Source organism: Dama dama, chromosome 9, assembly GCF_033118175.1.
Source record: "Dama dama isolate Ldn47 chromosome 9, ASM3311817v1, whole genome shotgun sequence".
Classification (NCBI taxonomy): domain Eukaryota; kingdom Metazoa; phylum Chordata; class Mammalia; order Artiodactyla; family Cervidae; genus Dama; species Dama dama.
In genome coordinates this window covers 71,250,562-71,272,456 of record NC_083689.1, presented here as the reverse complement: position 1 = coordinate 71,272,456, position 21,895 = coordinate 71,250,562, and the positions used below count along the sequence as shown (strand labels likewise).

The 21,895-nt window shown below is 37.3% G+C and overlaps 1 protein-coding gene across 2 annotated transcripts in view; it reads left to right on the top strand.

Moving 5' to 3' along the window:
• SOX30 (SRY-box transcription factor 30) overlaps window positions 1–21,895 on the top strand; it is a 39,094-nt gene that overhangs the window by 4,013 nt on the left and 13,186 nt on the right. The window contains exons 3-4 of one of the 2 annotated variants that reach the window (XM_061149477.1): window positions 81–260; window positions 9,380–9,872. In XM_061149477.1, the coding sequence (XP_061005460.1) occupies window positions 81–260; window positions 9,380–9,872 (673 nt within the window). The remainder of the gene's footprint in view (window positions 1–80; window positions 261–9,379; window positions 9,873–21,895) is intronic. The other variant, XM_061149478.1, reaches the window with a different exon arrangement.

Genomic DNA, 21,895 nt, shown 5'->3' with positions numbered 1-21,895 from the left:
CTTTTAATGTGAAAAAAACTGTTTAAAGGCTAAATAGGATTTGTAGGTTCAAATTAAAAATGGTTAATCTTCTTCTCTAGGTTGGGTTTATCAACCTCGTCCAGGGAAGCGAAAACGCTTCCCTCTAAGCGTTTCCAATGTATTTTCTGGCACCACACAGAATATCATCTCTACAAATCCAACAACAATTTATCCTTATCGCTCACCTACCTACTCTGTGGTAATTCCCAGCCTACAGAACACCATCACTCATCCAGTTGGTGAGTTGGTTTTGTTGTAGATTATAATTTTTGTAATGGCTTATGTGATAATTTTAACTTGAAATTTTGCTTCTTATAGCTTAAGAGTTTAAACAACAATATTAAGAAAAAAAATCAAAAAGTGAGAAAGTGAAAACATTAAATCAGAGAAGAAAAAATTTCAGTAGACATCAAAGTCCTTGATTTGCCAGACTAGTAAATATTCCATGTCAGACCTTTTAAGCAAATCAGGATGAGTCCATAGATTATGCAGATAATGCAGGAAATGACTGAAGTAATTCAGTGGGAAATAGGAATGTGTTTTTAGTGTTAGCATAAAAGAATATCTTGCCGATGAGGTATGAGGCATCCTGTCCTGGAATTTAATAATGGTGACTGACCTGTTAAGACCTTTTTTTTTTTTGCTGCTCTAGAAAAGCAATGTAAGTAATCTATCTTCTATCAGATATTTGGTTCATTATATTATCTTTCCCTACAATTTCTCCTCTATTATCAGTTCTTTACAACATTCCTGTTTTTTGCTTTTAAGAACCCCAAATTGAGAATTTAATATCCTAAGAACTTTTATAGGGCTATCCATCATTAGTTTGTTCTTCCAGAGCCTATTTTAGTCATCTCTTAGGCAGAGCTTTATACATTCCCTGCTTACTATCACTTGTCCTAAAACTGCTGTTCTTTCCAGTTTTAAAATTGACTTATTAGGAACTTAGGCATTTTCAGTTTTTTTTTCCTGTGTATCATAGTCATAAATACCAACAAGGCCGCATCAAGAGTATCCAGACTCCAGGCAAAGAAAGCTAATCCTATCACCCTGTTCCTCTCCCAGTACCTTTGCTATTTTGTAGTATCTCTTTTAATTCTATATTCAAACTGGGTTTAATTATGCTTTTAAAAAAAAAAAAAAAAACTTACCTTGGGTAATGTTATGTTATTTATGATTTACGCTTTTATCATTTATGTTTCTTCTCTTTACACCTTTTTTCACGGCTTTTCTTCCATGTCATTCTATCCACAGTTAAATAAATGCTGTATGTTTTCTCCTCTCAGAAACACATTTATCAATGTTCTTAACTTGAGGCAGCTGACATTTTCATACAATATATTAACTTTATGCAATTCTGAGCAAAGGTTTGGGGAAACAGTGGTAGAGCTCTTACATTCATGAAGTTTTATGTAAGTATGAAAAGCAAAATAGGAAGCCTTTTAGAACCATATACAAAGTAATCAAATCTAGGTATTTTTTTGTTGGCTTTTTTCTTTTTAAATTTCTCTTATTTCTTCTTAGGTAGTATCAGTAAAGATTTGTTTCTTGGACCTCAAATTATAAAAAGATCATTATCTTTTACATATAAAATTTTGGAATTCTTTCCCCAGGTATATATATAGTTATATGATAATGAGTTCAGTTCAGTCGCCCATTGTGTCCGACTCTGTGACTCCATGAATTGCAGCACGCCAGGCCTCCCTGTCCATCACCAACTCCCAGAGTTTACTCAAACTCATGCCCATCGAGTCGGTGATGCCATCCAGCCATCTCATCCTCTGTCGTCCCCTTCTCCTCCTGCCCCCAATCCCTCCCAGCATCAGGGTCTTTTCCGATGAGTCAGCTCTTCACATGAGGTGGCCAAAGTACTGGAGTTGCAGCTTCAGCATCAGTCCTTCCAATGAACACCCAGGATTGATCTCCTTTAGGATGGACTGGTTGGATCTCCTTGCAGTCCAAGGGACTCTCAAGAGTCTTCTCCAACACCACAGTTCAAAAGCATCCATTTTTCAGTGCTATTATACATATTATTATACATATATAATATATATACTATTATATATACACATATATATATGTATATAACTATTATACATATATAATAGTTACATATATATAATTGTTATACAATAGTTACGATGAGAATTATTGGCTATTCTGCTACCCAATCATACAGCTTTTGAAATATGTTCTTTTAGTTTTACTCATCGGCTTGGCATATAGTACTTGGAGGAGTTGGTATCAGTTGCAAATTTGGAAATGTCACTGTGTATTTTACATTCTAAATCATTTATAAAACTCTTAAATAAGAAAAAATTGTAGCACAAATCCCTTAGAAAATCTACTTTTAAAATCTACCTTTAAATGCTCATTATCTACAGATACAAATGTTTATATCATTCCTTTTTTGTTTGTTCAACTAATTTTATATTCTAATATGAAGTCATGGTAATTGTGTTTTTCAAACTTGCTTATTTCCATGGAAGGAAGATACCAAGTTAGTGAGGTATAATTTATCTCAACAGAAACAATTTGCTCTTTTTCTAGAAAAGTTTGTATACAAATATATTGTATAGATTTCACCAGCTTTTCAAGTGTAGAAAATCAACTCACCAAACTATGGCTCTCAGGTAAACTTCAGTTCAGTTCAGTTCAGTCACTCAGTCATGTCTGACTCTTTGTGACCCCGTGAATCGCAGCACTCCAAGCCTCCCTGTCCATCACAGACTCCCAGAGTTTACTCAAACTCTTGCCCATCAAGTCGGTGATGCCATCCACCCATCTCATCCTCTGTCGTCCCCTTCTCCTCCTGCCCCCAATCCCTCCCAGCATCAGGGTCTTTTCCAATGAGTCAACTCTTCACATGAGGTGGCCAAAGTACTGGAGTTTCAGATTCAGCATCAGTCCTTCCAGTGAACACCCAGGATTGATCTCCTTGCAGCCCAAGGGACTCTCAAGAGTCTTCTCCAACACCACAGTTCAAAAGCATCAATTTTTCGGCGCTCAGCTTTCTTCACAGTCCAACTCTCACATTCATACATGACCACCGGAAAAACCATAGCCTTGACCAGACGGACCTTTGTTGGCAAAGTAATGTCTCTGCTTTACTACTTGCAAAAACAAGTTCACTACTTCTGATAACCTGGTATTATGTTGACTTTCCAAAAATGCTTTGGATTAACATTTTTGGCAGACCATTTGTATCTACTTCATCCAATATTTTCTCAGTTCTAACTTTTGAGTTTCTTTAAAGCTCTTAGGTTAATGCCACCTAAGATCTCATATATTCATTTTATCAATTTGGATTAGAACATTATGTGAACTTGCCATTATACTGCATTTGATATAATATTTTTAAACTATCTGCTGTGAAAATGAATTAGGTTCAGATATCTTCTTAAGGTCTTCTTTAGTAGGAAGTGGGTTTTGAGTCTCTCTGTTCTTTCAGTTGACTTTTACACCTTAATGACTCTCCCATTGATTCCATTGAATCTCTTCTTTCTGTAAAAGTATTTAAAAAGTCACTTACTATTGATTTTAAGGTCCCACAGATGTAATTTCTTCAATTTTCTTTTAAACTAATTTTTACTTGCATCTCACTTACACACTTTGTCTTATTTTTTACAGATTTGGACGAGCTCTTCATTTTAAAAAAACATCTTTCCTTTTTGTGGGTACTCTTTAAGTTGGTCAAGCTTCCCTGGTGGCTCAGACAGTAAAGAGTCTGCCTGCAATGTGGGAGACCTGGGTTCAAACCCTGGGTCAGGAGGATCCCCTGGAGAAGGAAATGACAAACCACTCCAGTATTCTTTCCTGGAAAATCCCATGGACAAGGAGCCTGGCAGGCTACCGCCCATGGGGCCACAAAGAGTCAGACACGGCTGGACAACTTCACTTTAACTTTGATTTGGTCAGTTAGCCATAACAACTTTTTGATTTTTAAGGCACATTTTTTTCCTTCTGGGTTTTTAACATTATCATATAAAATAACCTTCGTTCTTCTATAAACTTTTTATTTTAGTTATCCCTACCAGTCTTATTTTCCTAGCCAGTATTTGTAGTTCCAAAAATCTAATTTTGTCTCTCATGTTTAATCCCACATATTGAGCTTATCTCCTGTTTCCAGTTTCTGAAAGTACTTACAGCTTAATAGTCCAGAATACTTTTTAGATACTTCCTTTTATCAAATGTCTTTGATGCCAGTTATGCCAGCATTTTAATTTTATGTTAAATTCAGTTTGGTTCAGTCGCTCAGTCATGTCCAACTCTTTGCGACCCCATGGACTGAAGCATGCCAGGCTTCCCTACCCATCACCAACTCCCGGAGCTTGTTCAAACTCATGTCCATCGAGTCGGTAATGCCATCCAAGCATCTCGTCCTCTGTCGTCCCCTTCTCCTCCCATCTTTACTCTTTCCCAGCATCAGCGTCTTTTCAAATGAATCAGCTATTCGCGTCACGTGGCCAAAGTATTGGAGCTTCAGCATCAGTCCTTCCAGTGAATATTCAGTACTGATTTCCTTTCAGATTGACTAGTTTGATCTCTTTGCAGTCCAAGGGACTCTCAAGAATCTTCTCCAACACCACGTTCAAAAGCATCTATTCTTCGGTGCTCAGCTTTCTTTATGGTCCAACTTGCATATCCATAACATGACTACTGGAAAAACCATACCTTTGACTAGATGGACCTTTGTTGGCAAAGTAATGCCTCTGCTTTTGAATATGCTGTCTAGGTTGGTCATAACTTTTCTTCCAAGGAGCAAGCATCTTTTAATTTCATGGCTGTGTCACCATCTGCAGTGATTTTGGAGCCCAAGAAAATAAAGTCTCTCACTGTTTTTATAGTTTCCCCATCTATTTGCCATGAAGTGATGGAATCGGATGCCTTGATCTTAGTTTTTTGAATGTTGAGTTTTAAGCCAACTTTTTCACTCCTCTTTCACTTTCATCAAGAGACTCTTTTTAGTTCCTCTTCACTTTCTGCCATAAGTGTGGTGTCTTCTGCATATCTGAGGTTATTGATATTTCTCCCAGCAATCTTGATTCCAGCTTGTGCTTCATCCAGCCTGGCATTTTGCATGATGTTCTTTGCATATAGGTTAAAATAATCAAGATGACAATATACAGCCTTTACATATTTCTTTCCCAATTTGGAACTAGTCCATTACAAGTCTGGTTCTGACTTTTTCTTGACCTGCATACAGGTTTTGCAGGGGGCAGGTAAGGTGGTCTGGCATTCCTATCACTTTAAGAATTTTCTACAGTTCATTGTGATCCACAGTCGAAGGCTTTGGCATAGTCATTAAAGCAGAAGTAGATGTTTTTCTGGAACTCTCTTGCTTTTTGTATAATCCAACAGATGTTGGCAATTTGATCTCTGGTTCCGTTGCCTTTGCTAAATCCAGCTTGAACATCTTGAAGTTCTTGGCTCATGTACTGTTGAAGCCTGGCTTGGAGAATTTTGAGCATTACTTCACTAGCATGTGATATGAGTGCATTTGTGCGGCAGTTTGAACTTTCTTTGGGATTGGACTGAAAACTGACCTTTTCCAGGCCTATGGCCACTGCTGAGTTTTCCAGATTTGCTGGCATATTGAGTGCAGCACTTTCACAGCATCATCTTTTAGGATTTGAAATATCTCAACTGGAATTCCATCACCTCCACTAGCTTTGTTTGTAGTGATGCTTCCTGAGGCCCACTTGACTTTGCATTCCAGGATGTCTGGCTCTAGGTGAGTTATCACGCTATTGTGGTTATCTGGGTCATTAAGATCTTTCTTGTATAATTCTTCTATTAAATTGATCACGTTTAATTTTTTAAAAGCTTCTAGAAATCTGGTAGAAGCTATATTTATTTTAGGCTGGCTTTCAGATGTTAGTTTTATATATTTATGAATTTTCTGGTGAGATTATTTCATTCTTTACATTTTATTACTGCAACCTGAAATGAATTTTCCTTATTACATCTAAACTCAGTTAATATCTTTTACTCTTCTGAATTCATACATTTTCTCTAAATTTTGACTTTAAAAATGTTTACTACTATTTTAATTTTTTGGTCATAGACATATAATATCATTTTGGTTTACCCATCTCTTCTTTTTTAACAGAAATGAAACAAAAAACCTCCAACATTCTAATATTTTTGTAATCCAAAAACAATCTTATCTTGTCCTTGTCTTAAGATCAGTTCTTGCAAAGTTTTATGTTCAGAAGAAACAAAGATATGGCTTGCAGATCCTTGAAAAGTGATGTAGCTCATTATTGTGGGTTTTCTTGTGGAGCAAAGGAGGAGGAATCATATGGCTCAAATTATACTAAGTCTTCTTAGGGCTCCTCTTTACCATTTCTCTCCCCAAAGCCCCACTGTCCTTAGCAGTTATTTAACTGTTCTTCCCAAGTCTCCGTTTTCCATCTCTGTCCCTATGTCTCTGACTCTTACCCTATTTCTCTCTCTCTCTCCTCCTTTTTCTGTTTCTCTCTGCTTAGCCATATGCTGGTCTTCCTATCCTTCTTTCTACTGCTATACAGCTTTTTCTTGTAGAGAAATTTGATCTGTCCTCAGTTTCTGCCATTCCCTACTCCTTTCTGTTCATCCCAGTCACACAACAAAAGCCTGGTTACATCCTTCATTCAGCACAGGTAGTGGAGTCTTCTTTAGGAATGGGTGAGAGGGATTTGCCGAAACTATGGACAGCTATTAATAACTAATTTTTTTCTTTTGTTCTTATCATAGTGTACTATAGATCTAAAATTCTGCTCTTTACCTCATGTTACAATTAGATAATGCTAGCTGCTTCAACAGTCTCCTAAACATAATGGTTTAAACAGAATCAAGGTTTACATTTTTATGCATGTAAAGTCCAAAATAAATATCTCTGACTTTCTTCCAAGAGATTCATAGACACAGGTTTCTTCTACCCTATGGCTTTTCCGTCTTTGATATGTAGTATCCAAGTGTGCATGAACTTGCAGAGGGAAAAGAGCATGGAGGATTGTACATGAGAGTTTTTTATGGTCCAGTCTCAGAAGTGGTATACAACACTTACTTCATCGGTTAGCTTGAACCACATGACCGCTCGTAACTGCAAGGCAGGCTGGAAAATGTAACCTAGCTGTGTGCTAGTAGGAGAGAAACCAAGTGACTGGATAGTCTTTTCCATACCTTATCTACAGTGTGATGTATTAGATCTCTGCCCTTTCCACAAGTCTTCCCTATTCACTGAGTTTATCAGTGATGATTAGGTGTTGTAGGCATTAACCTCCTGGTATAGCAACCTGAATTTTGACATTTAGGACATCTTTATTATACTTCCATATAACTTTCTATGTATCTGATTTTTTACCTGAGGTCAAAATGTTAGTTGCTTGGTAAATGTTTAAGTAAATGAGTGCATGATTTTATCACCTTATGCTTCACTGGTTCCCTTTATTTTATAAAAAATATCTTTGGTAGAAAAGGACATTTGATATCAGCTAAAAGATTGAGTCCCTTTCTTCTTCAGTAACTGAAGTAACTACAGCTCCTATAATTTTTTGTTTCCTTTGCTTAAAAAGAGCATATTTCTTTTTTGAGGACTAAGAGCTTGGAGGATTGTGCATGAGAGTTTTTTTTATGGGCCAGTCTCAGAAGTGGTAGACAACACTGCTTACTTAACTTCATACTGCATAGGAAAAGAAATCTGCATCAGAGGTAGATTTTAGGAGCAGATGTCTTGAGTGCAGTGATAATTCAGTGAATAAAACTTTGCGAGATTTTACAAGTCAGCCTGGTGTAATATGTATTTAGAGGAGGAGATTTTTTTGTACAAGATCAGAGATAGAGGTTCTGTCAGCTGTAAGCTTGTTTGTTTTTTCTTTCATCTAGTTATACATACCTTTCTTAACTGTTATTAACCAGGTTCTGTGCCAGATAATGGGGCTACTACTATGAATTAAACTGTTCCTGCTCTTGAGTTCCCAGTTTTGTGATTGTGGTAAGGGTGGCAGACCTGCAGATTTACACTACTTTTATAATATGTGATAGATTTATAGTTTCTGAGGGAACATGAAGAGGGAGATTACTTTATGCATCAGAAAGACCTAAAGCCTGTGCCTCACATATGGGAGGGCTAGTCCATTTAACCCCATTAACTGAAAATCATGACAGCTTTATCTGTACACTGTGTTGCCTCTGTTTCACTGGGTCAGAGGCCATCTTGAAGCAGATGGATATATCTCTTCATTCCCTACCTCCAGGTTTAAGGGTGAAGGAAGAGGAACAAGAAGGAAGGAGAGGGACATGTTACCTGGCCAAGACTGAGAGAAGATTGACAATCCTTTTGGCCTCTGACAGAAACATTTCTAACCATAGAGTCTGTTCTTTGACTGCATCTTCTATATTAAGAGACATAACTGCACTGAAATAAACTCAATCATGAATCTATTACTTTGGTTTCTCTCTGTATTTCTTTGGAGACGTTTAGTTAAATTTAGGCTAAATGTGTCTTTTGAGTAACTTAGTAAGTCAGCAGTCCTTCTTCTTCAGGATCAAAAAAATAAAATACATGATTATTTTAATTGCCTCTAAAAATTCTACTATCTCTATCTTGCCATGCTGCAATAATATTCCTTCCTATTTGTCACAAATTGCTGACCTATGGCAAGCCATAGTCTCTTTGGGGAATTTCCTTATGTATTCACATTGGATGCAATAAAGCAAAATAATTTTACTGATGGTTTCTTTAGTTTTTTTCAATTAAAAATGTCATTCATAATTTAGTTTATCATAGAGTATAAAAATTTAAAAAATGACCCATACTGTTATGATGAAACATCTATTAATACATAAAATTGACATATTTAGAGAATAGAAAATTCAAATAGTCCCAATAGGTATAAAATGAAAGTCTGGCTTCCCATGGCCCTGTCTCCTCTTCCAGATGACCATCTTTTTAAAAGGAACCACTATCAATAGTTTCATATTATTTCTTTTAGAAATATTTATATATACATACCAGCATTTGTATTTGTCTTTCACTCAGACATTTTATTCATTTATTTATTCATCCAAAAAATATTTTTTTAAGGACCTATTCTGTGTCAGGCAGAATTTTGAGCCCTGGGGATACAGTAATGAGCAAAATAGAAAAGGGCATTTAGAATCTCGGTGGGAAAGAGAGACAAGAATGTAAAATAAATGAACAAGATGGCTTCAGTTTGTTCAGGATGTTATGAAATACATAGAGTGGTGATGTTCTTAGGTAAGATGATTAGTGGAAGCTTCTGGTTATACAGTTCATTAAGTTCTGCTGAAAAAAGGAAAAATAGAAAGTGACTCAATTCATGCCTGACCTATGTTGTTTTTATTTCTGAAGGTGACTCTCCACCGACCATCCAGGGGCCCACACCTGCAGTCCAGCGTCCAAGCCCCATCACGCTTTTCCAGCCCAGCGTCTCCAGTACTGCCCAGGTGGCTGTCCAGGCTCCAAGTCTGCCCCTCCGCCCAGCACTCCCACCCCAGCGCTTTGCTGGGCCCTCCCAAGCGGACACTCATCGGCTGCATTCTGGAGTCAATCACTCTGTGAAGAGACCCACTCCTGTTTCTCTGGAGAGCACCAACAGGATTCCGACTAGTGCAAGTCCTGCCCATTCCAGATTTGCAACCTCAACCATCCAACCTCCCAAGGAGTATCCCAGCGTTTCCACTTGTCCCAGAAGTACTCCAATTTCCCAGGCTCCTCCTATTCCACACTCACACGTCTACCAGCCCCCACCCCTTGGCCATCCAGCTGCATTGTTTGGGACACCACCGCGATTCTCTTTTCATCACCCTTACTTCCTACCTGGACCTCACTACTTCCCATCAAGGTAAATGAACAGTTTATTTCCTTTCCCCTTTCACCTAAAACTATTCATTCATAGTTAATGAATTTTTACCCCTGAAAGCCTCTCTTATTTACTGAAAAAGGAACTTCCTCAATCCTGTTTGGTATCTAATTTAGTTCAGTGGCTAGATAGGGGCCAACCAGTTGACATGAGTACATGGAGGGGCTGGATAAGGACTTGGGGAGCCAAGGAGAGTGCATGCCCCATCTTATGGGGCAGTTGCTACCGAGTTCCTGCCTACTGTTGCCACATGAGAATACAGGCTCCAGTGTTGTCAGATCTATTTTTCTCTTGAAAAAAATCATCAGTTATAAGTGACCTTAAGATCGTTTAGTCCCACCCCCTTACTGAATAGTAAGTGTGGTTCTGAAACTTTTATATGTATATAAATCACATGTGATCTTAATAAAATACAGATTCTGAGTCAGTAGGTCTGGGTTACAGTAGGTTCCTATACAGGGTTACAGTAAGCTGGATATTCTGCATTACTAACAAGCTCCCAAGTGATGTCAATTCTGTGGTTTGTGGAATACTTTGAATAGCAAGAATATAGAGAGCACTGGCCTAAGAGGTTAAATGGCTTGTCCAAAGTTATTTTACCCTCTCAGGACCCTTGTTAATAAACCAAAAAGTTTCTTAGGTAAATTACCAGTAAAAGAAATTATTTTCACAGGGATTTATCTAAGGAAAACAAATTTGTAACTTTTCATTTTGGAGTGATAGAATTTAACTTTGAAAGCATTTTGAGAGAGTGGCACTAGCCTCTACTTTTCAGTTGCTCTTAAATGTATAAACAGAGGTGGTTTCTGTTGAGAATGTTTAATACCCATCTTTTATTGTTACTTGTTTAGAAAGTAAAACTACTCCCTACTTGGGTGTACCAAAGCCTCAAAGAAGTTTTGCAGTATATATTATGTTGCTTCAATTCATAGTGGAATTGCTTGCTTTCAAGTCTTTAGTACAGAACTAAAACTGAAAATAGGGGATCAGATTAGGAGAAAGGGAGATACTGCTGTTTGTGGTTTGTTTTGTTTTCCAATGGGCTCTTCTTTAACAGCTTTCAGAAGTCTTTTAGTTCAAGAAATCAAACTTTAAGAGACTCCTAAGGCTAGGGGTTGATAATCTCTTCTCATTGCTATCTGTTAGGGTCTGAGATTTTATAGGAATTTTAGAGAATTTTACAGTGGGTTTTTTTTTTTTAATGTATGAGAAAAGTGCTAAGGACATAGCTAGAATTTAATAAATGAGTAGGTTTGAAAAGATCAGCCTTAGTTAGAACCTTGAGGTTCACAAACTAAAATTGATGAAATTTTATCTTTGTTACATAATTCATTTTGTAGTACAAGAAAGACTTGAACAGTACTTACATTGAAGGAAAAGAAGAGGCATCTAGAATATGTTGTATAGCACTGTCTTACTCTAGTTGTTATTGTTTTTTCTTTTTAGCATTTTGAGAACTTGGTATTGTTATCTATAATTCTCACAGCAATCCTTTGTTTTTGGCATAATTATCCCTTTACTTTTTCAGATAAAGAAACAGATCAGCTGTTAGATAAATAGCTTTGTTAAAGTCACACAACTGGTAAACGGCAGAGCCAGTAGTCAAACTTCGATTTGCTGTCTGATTTTTAATTGCGTTTTTTTTTTTTGTTTTTTTCCCACTGTATCACTAAGGCTTCTCAATATGATGGCTTTTCTTGCTTGGTAGCTGTTAGTTGCTAGAAGAGAATCACATGGAAAATGCATCCTGTATTTTTGAATGGAAAAGTAGTGTATTCAAGTAGACTTTTGGGCAGGAAATTTTTTTTTATACAATAAATAAAATCATAGGAAATTTATCTTCCTGACTCATGACAAGACTTACAGGATTTGGCTGTTAATTTACAAACCATTGATAACTTAAAGAACATTTTGAAAAGAAACTCTGGAAAAGTATATCCCCATCTTGAATGGTATTATTGCTAATTAATAATAATGCTATTAGATGAACCAAATGAAGTGAGTCAGTAGTATTATACTGAATTTTATTTCATGTAAGAATGTCGAAGAAGTATGTCAGCCATAAACATTAGGCTGAATATAGTTTTCCAAAACAAGACCAGCCTTATAGTATTGTCTGATTTCCTTTGTAACTTCTACCTGTAATGTGTGTGATGGTAATTTCCTCAAGGATATGGGTAATCTTATTTATGTTTGTTTGGATAATATACTTCAGTAAAGTCCAGTCTGGCTAAATAACAGAATTAATTGATTCTTTCTCAATTTTTCTATTGGCTCTTCTCCCAACTAATAACAGAATCTTCTATAAAGATATTTCTTAAAAAAAAAAAAGATATTTCTTCCCTAATCTGATTAAATTACCTATGGAATTATTCAGCCATTCCAATACCATAATTATAATAACATTTGATATATACATTTGGTAAATATATACCAAATATACATATTTTATATTTTGCCCTGTTTATCTAGAGTAAAAACTTAAGCTTAGGCAGTTTAATTAAGGAATCATTTTATGAAACAGAGAGGCACTTAGAAATACTGATCAAATATAGACAGATCAAAAGTTACAAAGCAATTGTCCTTCGTCCTTGTTTGGCTTATAGACCTGTTAAAGAATTTGATTGAGGTTTGGACCTATTTCCTACTGTAATGTACATCTACATACATCTACAATATTTTGCCTAATCCTTTTGGAGGATAGAATTTATAGTTCCAAAACAAGATAGATGCAGCTTATATGGAATACCTTCTGCTATAACTATTATAAATGTTGAATTTAAATATGAACAATTTAATACCTAGCTGAAATCACAAGAAAGGAAAATAAATCCTCCTTTGTCAAAATGATCAATAAGCTGAAAACTTGTATAGTGGTCCTGGGGATAGTTTGCAGATTCAGAAATAGTCTCAGCATTTATAAACTTGGGTTTTAACGCCTACATAAGGAAAGGAAATGAGGTCTTGACTCTTCTCAAGGTGAGGAGGTGAAACTAAAACCTCTTCATAAAGCTGCTGTTGCTGCTGCTTTGTCACTTCAGTCATGTCTGACTCTGTGACCCTATGGACTGTAGCCCACCAGACTCCTCTGTCCATGGGGATTCTCCAGGCAAGAATACTGGAGTGGATTGTCATGCCCTCCTCCAGGGGGTCTTCCCAAACCAGGGATAGAACCCAGGTCTCCCGCATTGCAGGTGGATTCTTTACCATCTGAACCACCAGGGATGCCCCTTCATAAAGCTAAGACCTTAGAATGGCCTCTCAACCTTGATAAAGGAATAGAAGATTTTTTATCACTGATCCAGACAAAGCACAAAGGAAACTTGTTTTTATCCAGGGCTATATATGGAAAAAGGTCTTCTGTTAGAACTAAAAATTCCAGATTACACTGCACACTGATTGAGACTCTAAAATCACCCTATCCACTTGATAAACTAACACACAAATTAGTTCTGGGATGACTTACCTGGGACAGCTATTCTAAAGGAGATAACTCAATCCTTCAAGCCACTTAGGAATGTCCAAAGGGAGAGAATAATTATTAAAGGTGAGCTTTAGCATATAGAACACAAGGAAAGGATTCTTTAAGAGCAAGAGTCAGTACATGCTACAAATAATAAGATTAATACCCAAGAATCTGAAATAACTGAATATCAGTTCAGTTCAGTTCAGTTGCTCAGTTGTGTCCGACTCTTTGCGACGCCATGAACCACAGCACACCAGGCTTCCCTGTCCATCACCAACTCCTGGAGTCCACTCACCCATGTCCATTGAGGCAGTGATGCCATCCAGCCATCTTATCCTCTGTCGTCCCCTTCTCCCCCTGCCCTCAGTCTTTCCCAGCATCAGGGTCTTTCCAAATGAGTCAGCTCTTCACATCAGGTGGCCAAAGTATTGGAGTTTAAGCTTCAACATTGTCCTTCCAATGAACACCCAGGACTGATTTCCTTTAGGATGGACTGGTTGGATCTCCTTGCAGTCCAAGGGACTCTCACTAATCTCCAACACCACAGTTCAAAAGCATCAATTCTTCGGTGCTCAGCTTTCTTTATATTCCAACTCTCACATCCATACATGACCACTGGAAAAACCATAGCCTAACTAGATGGACCTTTGTTTGCAAAGTATTATTTCTGCTTTTGAATATGCTGTCTAGGTTCGTCATAACTTTCCTTCCAAGGAGTAAGCATCTTTTAATTTCATGGCTGCAGTCACCATCTGCAGTGATTGTGGAGCCCAGAAAAATAAAGTCAGCCACTGTTTCCCCCTCTATTTGCCATGAAGTGATGGGACCAGATACCATGATCTTAGCTTTCTGAATGTTGAACTTTAAGCCAACTTTTTCACTCTCCTCTTTCACTTTCTTCAAGAGGCTCTTTAGTTCTTCACTTTCTGCCATAAGGGTGGTGTCATCTGCATATCTGACGTTATTGATATTTCTCCCGGCAATCTTGATTCCAGCTTGTGCTTCCTCCAGCCTAGCGATTCTCATGATGTACTCTGCATATAAGTTAAATAAGCAGGGTGACAATATACAGCCTTGACGTACTCCTTTTCCTCTTTGGAACCACTCTGTTGTTTCATATCCAGTTCTAACTGTTGCTTCCTCATCTGCATATAGGTTTCTCAAGAGGCAGGTCAGGTGGTCTGGTATTCCCATCTCTTTCTGAATTTCAGAACTGATTTCAGATTTCAGAACTGAATATCAGGAAGAGACCAAAAAGCATATTTCAAATAATTAAAGAGGACTTCTGTACCAGCCAAGATTAGGGCTGAATCTACCCTCATCTGAAATTATTAAAAAAAAAAAAGGCAAAATATATGGTTTTCAAGACACTGTTTATCAGCAATGAATATGAAGATCCCTGAGAGAGAGAAAATAAATGAGGTAAGCCTTGAAATCTCCCCTGCTTACTGGCCTGGAAACCATGGAAGGAGACATGGAAACAGGAAGGAGCAACATATGGAAACCATGGAAACAGGAAGGAGAAACACAAGGAGATCCTTGTAGACTTGCTGAGTTGAGGAGATAGAACCGAGAGTCCAGCGAAACCAAGTCAGCTAGAATTCTTGGGATAGAGTATATGAGAGAAGAAGGTTACACAGTGCAAGAATTCTGGATCTCTGCATAGGTTCCTTTTTGAGTATTCAGCTAAATGCTGATCAGCTGATGCTTGTGAGGAATATTACCCAAGACTGGTGAAAAAACTGTCCAACAAATCAGAGACAGCAGTGCACACCAGGCTGGGAATATTTCTTTTTCTCATCAAACAGATTAGAAAACCTTGATGGGATATTGACTACTTGGAGAGTCTTGTTTTAGCTAGATCTAGACTAAATGTTGCTGTGGTTTATCTAAAAATTCTTAAAATCAAGACTTGAAGTGATCAAAGTTACTGTTTTCAAGTAGCTAACTATATCCAAAGCAAAGATTGAGGATATTAATAGAAATAGTATGATTACACGTATGAGAGAGAGGGAGTTTCATTTCTGAAATGGCAGCATGAGTTCTGTGAACCTACTCCCAAGCAAACAAACATAACTGGTAAAAACTATTTTTAAAGACCAACCACTTAAATTCTCTGGGAAGTGTCCTAAGGGCATATAGCAGATAAGGAAACATTTATTCAAGAATACATCCTAAAACTTGGTAAGAAGAGCAAGAGTCTATGATACTTGGGCCGTGAAAAATACTATCCCTTTCTCCCATCCTCAGTTAACTTGATGGAATCCAACTCTGAGTGGCCAAGAAGATAGCTTTCTCTCCCCTCGGCTCCTAATCAAGCGATACAGTATCTTACAGAGAGATGTAGCATTTCTTATCCTCTTCAGCTCTTAGATAAAGAGGTTAAATTCATGGTGAATGTGACCAAGAGGTTGGGGGTTCCTTTCCTTTGCTCAGCACCTACTAACAGGATAACTGCTCAACTCTTAAGGATGACAAACAGAGAGTGCTGTGACTCTGAGCATCCTTGATCCAGGTCACTTTTAGAAGAGATGTTCTATGCTGGCAGAAGAAAACCAGAAATTTTGCCATAAGAATAGAGAGCCCAGAAACACTCTCCAAAAGGAATTTGACTTTTCTGAAACAGTGTGGGGAAGTTCATACTTAAGGACATTCTTGAAAACAAGGAGATTCTGGTGGTAAGCAAATAAAAGAGGCATCACTTAATCCAGACTAAGAAGCTAGGGACTTCCCTGAGGGTCCACTGTTTAAGATTCTGGGCTTCCACTGCAGGGGGTAAGGGTTTGTTTCCTGATCTGGGAACTAAGACTAAGAATATAACTGTATGCCAGCTAGTACACCAAAAAACTAGGGAAAGAAATGCTAAGAACCCTCCTGCAGTCAGAATAAACCTCAGAGACTTCTCAAAATATACCCCTGTCTGAATTTAATTGGGTCAGACTGTGGAATAATCTCTGCCCCCAAGACATGTTGAAACCTTGGAGCAATCAGCCAGCAATGAGTGTAATCCTCAATCTGTATGTAATGGCAAATGAGTCAAAGAGCTTAACACAAAAAGAAGAAAATTCCTGCTAAAACCATTATCATCCTAGGGTGACTGTATTCATGTCCAAATCGGTGCCCTCTAAGAAGTGACACTCAGGGTTTACACTGCAGAGGAAATATACTTCACTAAAATTTCAAGTCAACAAAAAACAAGCAAAACAAACCCAAAACACTAGACCTGGAAAAGTGAAAGAGAGTTATTGTCCCAAGTTCCTGAAAGTTATTGCTCCCAAGTTACTGAAAATGTCCTGTTTTCAACCAAAAATTGTGACATGCAAAGAAAAGGAAGACACCATTCATACATGGAGGAGAAAAATAAGCAACAGAAGCTACCAGTGGTAGGGCTCGTATCTCAAATTTAACATAGGCTTCCAAGACGTTATAATTATATTCAAACAATTAAAACCATTTTTAATGAAGTAAAGAAGTTGTGATGATGATGTCTCTTCACAAATATTATCATTAAAGGCATAGAAATTATAAAAAGAACCAAATGGAAGTTCTGGAATTGAAAAGCACAATAACCAAAATGAAAACTTCACTAGAGGGGCTCAGAAGTAAACTTGAACTGACATGAGAATGAATCAGAAACCTTGAAAGTAGACTGGTAGTGATTATACAACCTGAAGAATAGAGAGAAAAAAGAATGAAGAAAAATGAACAGAGCATCAGAACTGTCATCATTAAGTGCACCAATGTATATATAAAAGTATCGTAAAGAAGGAGAGGAAAAGCAGAAAGTATTTGAAGATATAATAGCTGAAGACTTCTCATATTTGATGAAAAATGTTATACATTTAAGAAATGTAATGAATTATGAATTGTCTAAAAGCCAAGAGATCCACAGAGGGCCACATCATAGTGAAATTTGAAGTCAAAGAGAAAGTGAGAGAGACAGGCAGATAGACACTCATATCATGTACAGGGAAACCCCAATAAAATTAACACCTGATTTTCCATCAAAAGCAATGGAGGCTAGAATATATATTTGAAGTACTGAAGAAAAACCCCAGTCAACTAAGAATCTTATATTTAGTGAAGCCATTTTTCAAAAATGAAGCCAAGGTAAAGACATTTATCAGATAATCCAAAACTGAGATTGCTAGCACATTTGCATTATGAGAAATACTAAAGGGAGTTCTTCAGGCTGAAAGCAAATGATCTTTAATGGTAGCTGGGATAAAAACAAACAAAATACCGAAGAGCCCCAGTAAAGGTAAAAATACAGTTACAAAAGATAGTATAGGATACCTAAAATGGAGTAGATATATATATATATATATATATATATATACATATATACATATATACATATATGTATAACTGTTTCACTTTCCTATATAGAAGAAACTAGCTATAATATACAAACAACATTGTAAATCAACTATATTCTAATAAAAGTTAATAAAAAATACTATAAAGACAGCATAAAGGCATTATGAATCTTCTTTTGACTGGTTTTAAAAGCAATTATATAAAGCAATATGCAAATAATAATTTTGGGGACCATAATATATAGAAATGTAATATATTTGATAATAAAAGCAGAAGGAGTTAGATGGAGACAAAGTTGTTTTGGACTAAGGAAATGATAGCAGATTGTAACTTGAATCCACAGGAACAAATTAAGAGAACCATCAGTAATGCATGAGAAGGTGAATATAACAAACTTCAGGGACTTCCCTGACAATCCAATGGTTAGGACTCCATACTTCTACTGCAGGAGGCTTGAGTTCAGTTCCTGATTGGGGAACTAAGATCCTGCATGCTGTGAGATGCAGCCAAAACTTAAGAAAATAAATAAAAGTGAAAAAAAAAAGAAACTTCAGAATATATACTTGCTTTCCTTTCTCTAAGTTTATTTAATAGGCACAAAATTATATAAAGTAATAATCATACCAATATATTGCTGGTTTTAGAACACATATAGCTTTAATTTATATAACAATAATAGTACAAAAAGGAAGAAGAAGGAATAGCTATATGCAAGCAACATTCTATATTTCTTGGAATTAAGTTAGTAAAAATCTGAAGTTGATTCTGTAAGGTAAGATGTATATGATAAATGCTAGAGCAACCACTAAGGAAATAGTGGAAAAGTTATTAAAGGAAATAAAAAGTTACAATGGTGAATATTTACTTCATGCAGTAAAGAAGGAATAGAAGGCAAAAAGGAAAATATGAGACACATAGAAAACAAAAACTAAAGTGTCATACATAAATCACATTAAATGTTAATGATTAAATAATCAAAAGGCATATACTGTATAATTGGATAAAAATCAAGACCTTAATACATGTTGTCTACAGTAAACACTTTATAGACAAACTCTTTCAAAAAATAGAAGGGTCTCAGTCCATGAGGTCAATATTGCTCTGATAGCAAAAATCAGAGAAAGACAACATAAGAAGGAAAAACTACAGGTCAGTATCTCTTTGAGAGACAAAAATCCTCAACAAAATACTAGCAAACTGAATTCAGCAGAATAACAAGAGGATTATACACCATAAACAACTTAGATTTATTCCAGGATTGTGAGTTGTTTGAAAATCAAGAGATTTGAAAATTGATTAACATATATACCATATGAATTAGAATCAGGAACAAAACTACACCATCTTCGGCAGACCCAGAAAAAGCATTTGACAAGAATGAACACCACTTCATGTTGAACATGAAATATTCCAGCAAGCTAGGAATATAGGGAAGCTTCCTCAACTAGTTAAAAACAACCAAAAAATACCTAGTTCAGTTCAGTCACTCAGTTGTGTCTGACTCTTTGCAACCCCATGGGCTGCAGTGCGCCAGGCTTCCCTGTCCATCACCAACTCCCAGAGTTTAGTCAAACTCATGTCCATTGAGTCAGTGATGCCATCCAACAATCTCATCCTCTGTTGCCCCCTTCTCCTCCCACCTTCAATCTTTCCCAGCATCAGGGTCTTTTTGAAGGAGTCAGTTTGTCATATTAGATAGCCAGAGTACCCAATATCTCAGCTATTTGTAAGGCAAATATCCATTCAACATCACAGTAATCCAAGGCTGTGCCTTGACCAGTAATGCTGAAGAAGGTGAAGTTGAATGGTTCTATGAAGACTTGGAAGACCTTCTAGAACTAACACCCAAAAAAAAGATGTCCTTTTCATTCTAGGCGACTGGAACGCAAAAGTAGGAAGTCAAGAAATACTTGAAGTAACCGGGAAATTTGGCCTTGGAGTACAGAATGAAGCAGGGCAAAGCCTAATAGAGTTTTGCCAAGAGAACACACTGGTCATAGCAAACACCCTCTTCCAACAACACAAGAGAAGACTACACATGGACATCACCAGATGGTCAATACCGAAATCAGACTGATGATATTCTTTGCAGCCAAAGATGGAGATGCTCTATACAGTCAGCAAAAACAAGACTAGAAGCTGACTGTGGCTCAGATCATGAACTCCTTATTGCCAAATTCAAACTTAAATTGAAAAAAGTAGGGAAAACCACTAGACTGTTCAGGTATGACCTAAATCAAATCCCTTACAATTACACAGTGGAAGTGAGAAATAGATTCAAGGGATTAGATCTGATAGACTGAGTGCCTGAAGAACTATGGACAGAGGTCCGTGACATTGTATAGGAGACAGGGATTAAGACCGCCTCCAAGAAAAAGAAAAGCAAAAAAGCAAAATGGTTGTCTGACGAGGCCTTACAAATAGATATGAAAAGAAGAGAAGGGAAAGGCAAAGGAGAAATAGAAAATATACCCATTTGAATGCAGAGTTCCAAAGAATAGCAAGGAGAGATAAGAAAGCCTTCCTCAGTGATCAATGCAAAGAAACAGAGCAAAACAATATAATGGGAAAGACTAGAGATCTCTTCAAGAAAATTAGAGATACCAAGGGAACTTTTCATGCAAAGGTGGGGACAATAAAGGACAGAAATGGTATGGACCTAACAGAAGCAGAAGATTTTAAGAAGAGGTGACAAGAATACACAGAAGAACTGTACAAAAAAGATTTTCATGACCCAGATAATCACAATGCTGTGATCACTCTCACTCACCTGAAATTTGAAGTAAGGTGGGCCTTAGGAAGCATCACTATGAACAAAGCTAGCAGAGGTGATGGAATTCCAGTTGAGCTGTTTCAAATCCTAAAAGATGATGCTGTGAAAGTGCTACACTCAATATGCCAGCAAATTTGGAAAATGAAGCAGTGGCCACAGGACTGGAAAAGGTCAGTTTTCATTCCAATCCCAAAGAGAGGCAATGCCAAAGAACGCTCTAACTACCACACAATTGTACTCATCTCACACACTAGTAAAGTAATGCACAGAATTCTCCAGGCCAGGCTTCAACAGTATGTGAACCGTGAACTTCCAGATATTCAAGCTGGATTTAGAAAATGCAGAGGGGCCGGAGATCAAATTGCCAACATAGGTTGGAGCATTGAAAAAGCAAGAGAGTTCCAGAAAAACATCTGCTTCTGTTTTATTGACTACGCTAAAGCCTTTGACTGTGTGGATCACAGCAAACTGGAAAATTCTTAAAGCTATGGGAATACCAGACTACCTTACTCTTGAGAACTCTGTGTGCAGGTCAGGAAGCAACAGTTAGAACTTGACATGGAACAACAGACTGGTTCCAAATAGTGTAAGGAGTACATCAAAGCTGTATATTGTCACTCTGCTTATTTAACTTATATGCAGAGTACATCTTGAGAAACGATGGGCTGCATGAAGCACAAGCTGGAATCAAGATTGCCAGGAGAAATATCAATAACCTCAGATATGCAGATGACACCACCCTTATGGCAGAAAGCGAAGAAGAACTAAAGAGCCTCTTGATGAAGGTGAAAGAAGAGAGTGAAAAAATTGGCTTAAAACTCAACATTCAGAAAGCTAAGATCATGGTATCCAGTCTCATCACTTCATGGCAAATAGATGGGGAAACAGTGGAAACAGTGACAGACTTTCTATTCTTGGGCTCCATAACCACTGCAGATGGTGACTGCAGCCATGAAATTAGAAGAAATTTCTAATTTCTTGCTTGCTCTTTGGAAGAAAAGCTATTACCAACCTAGACAGCATATTAAAAAGTAGAGACATTACTTTGCCAACAAAGGTCCCTCCAGTCAAAGCTATGGTTTTTCCAGTAGTCTTGTATGGATGTGAGAGTTGGACTGTAAAGAAAGCTGAGTGCCAAAGAATTGATGTTTTGAACTGTGGTGTTGGCAAAGACTCTTGAGAGTCCCTTGAACAGCAAGGAGATCCAACCAGTCCATCCTAAAGGAAATCAGTCCTGAATATTCACTGGAAGAACTGATGCTGAAGCTCCAATACTCTGGCCACCTGATGCAAAAAACTGACTCCTTCGAAAAGACTCTGATTCTGGGAAAGATTGAAGGTGGGAGGAGAAGGAGACGACACAGGATGAGGTGGATGGATGGCATCACCCCCTCAATGGAATGAGTTTGAGCAAACTCTGGGAGTTGGTGATGGACAGGAAGGCCT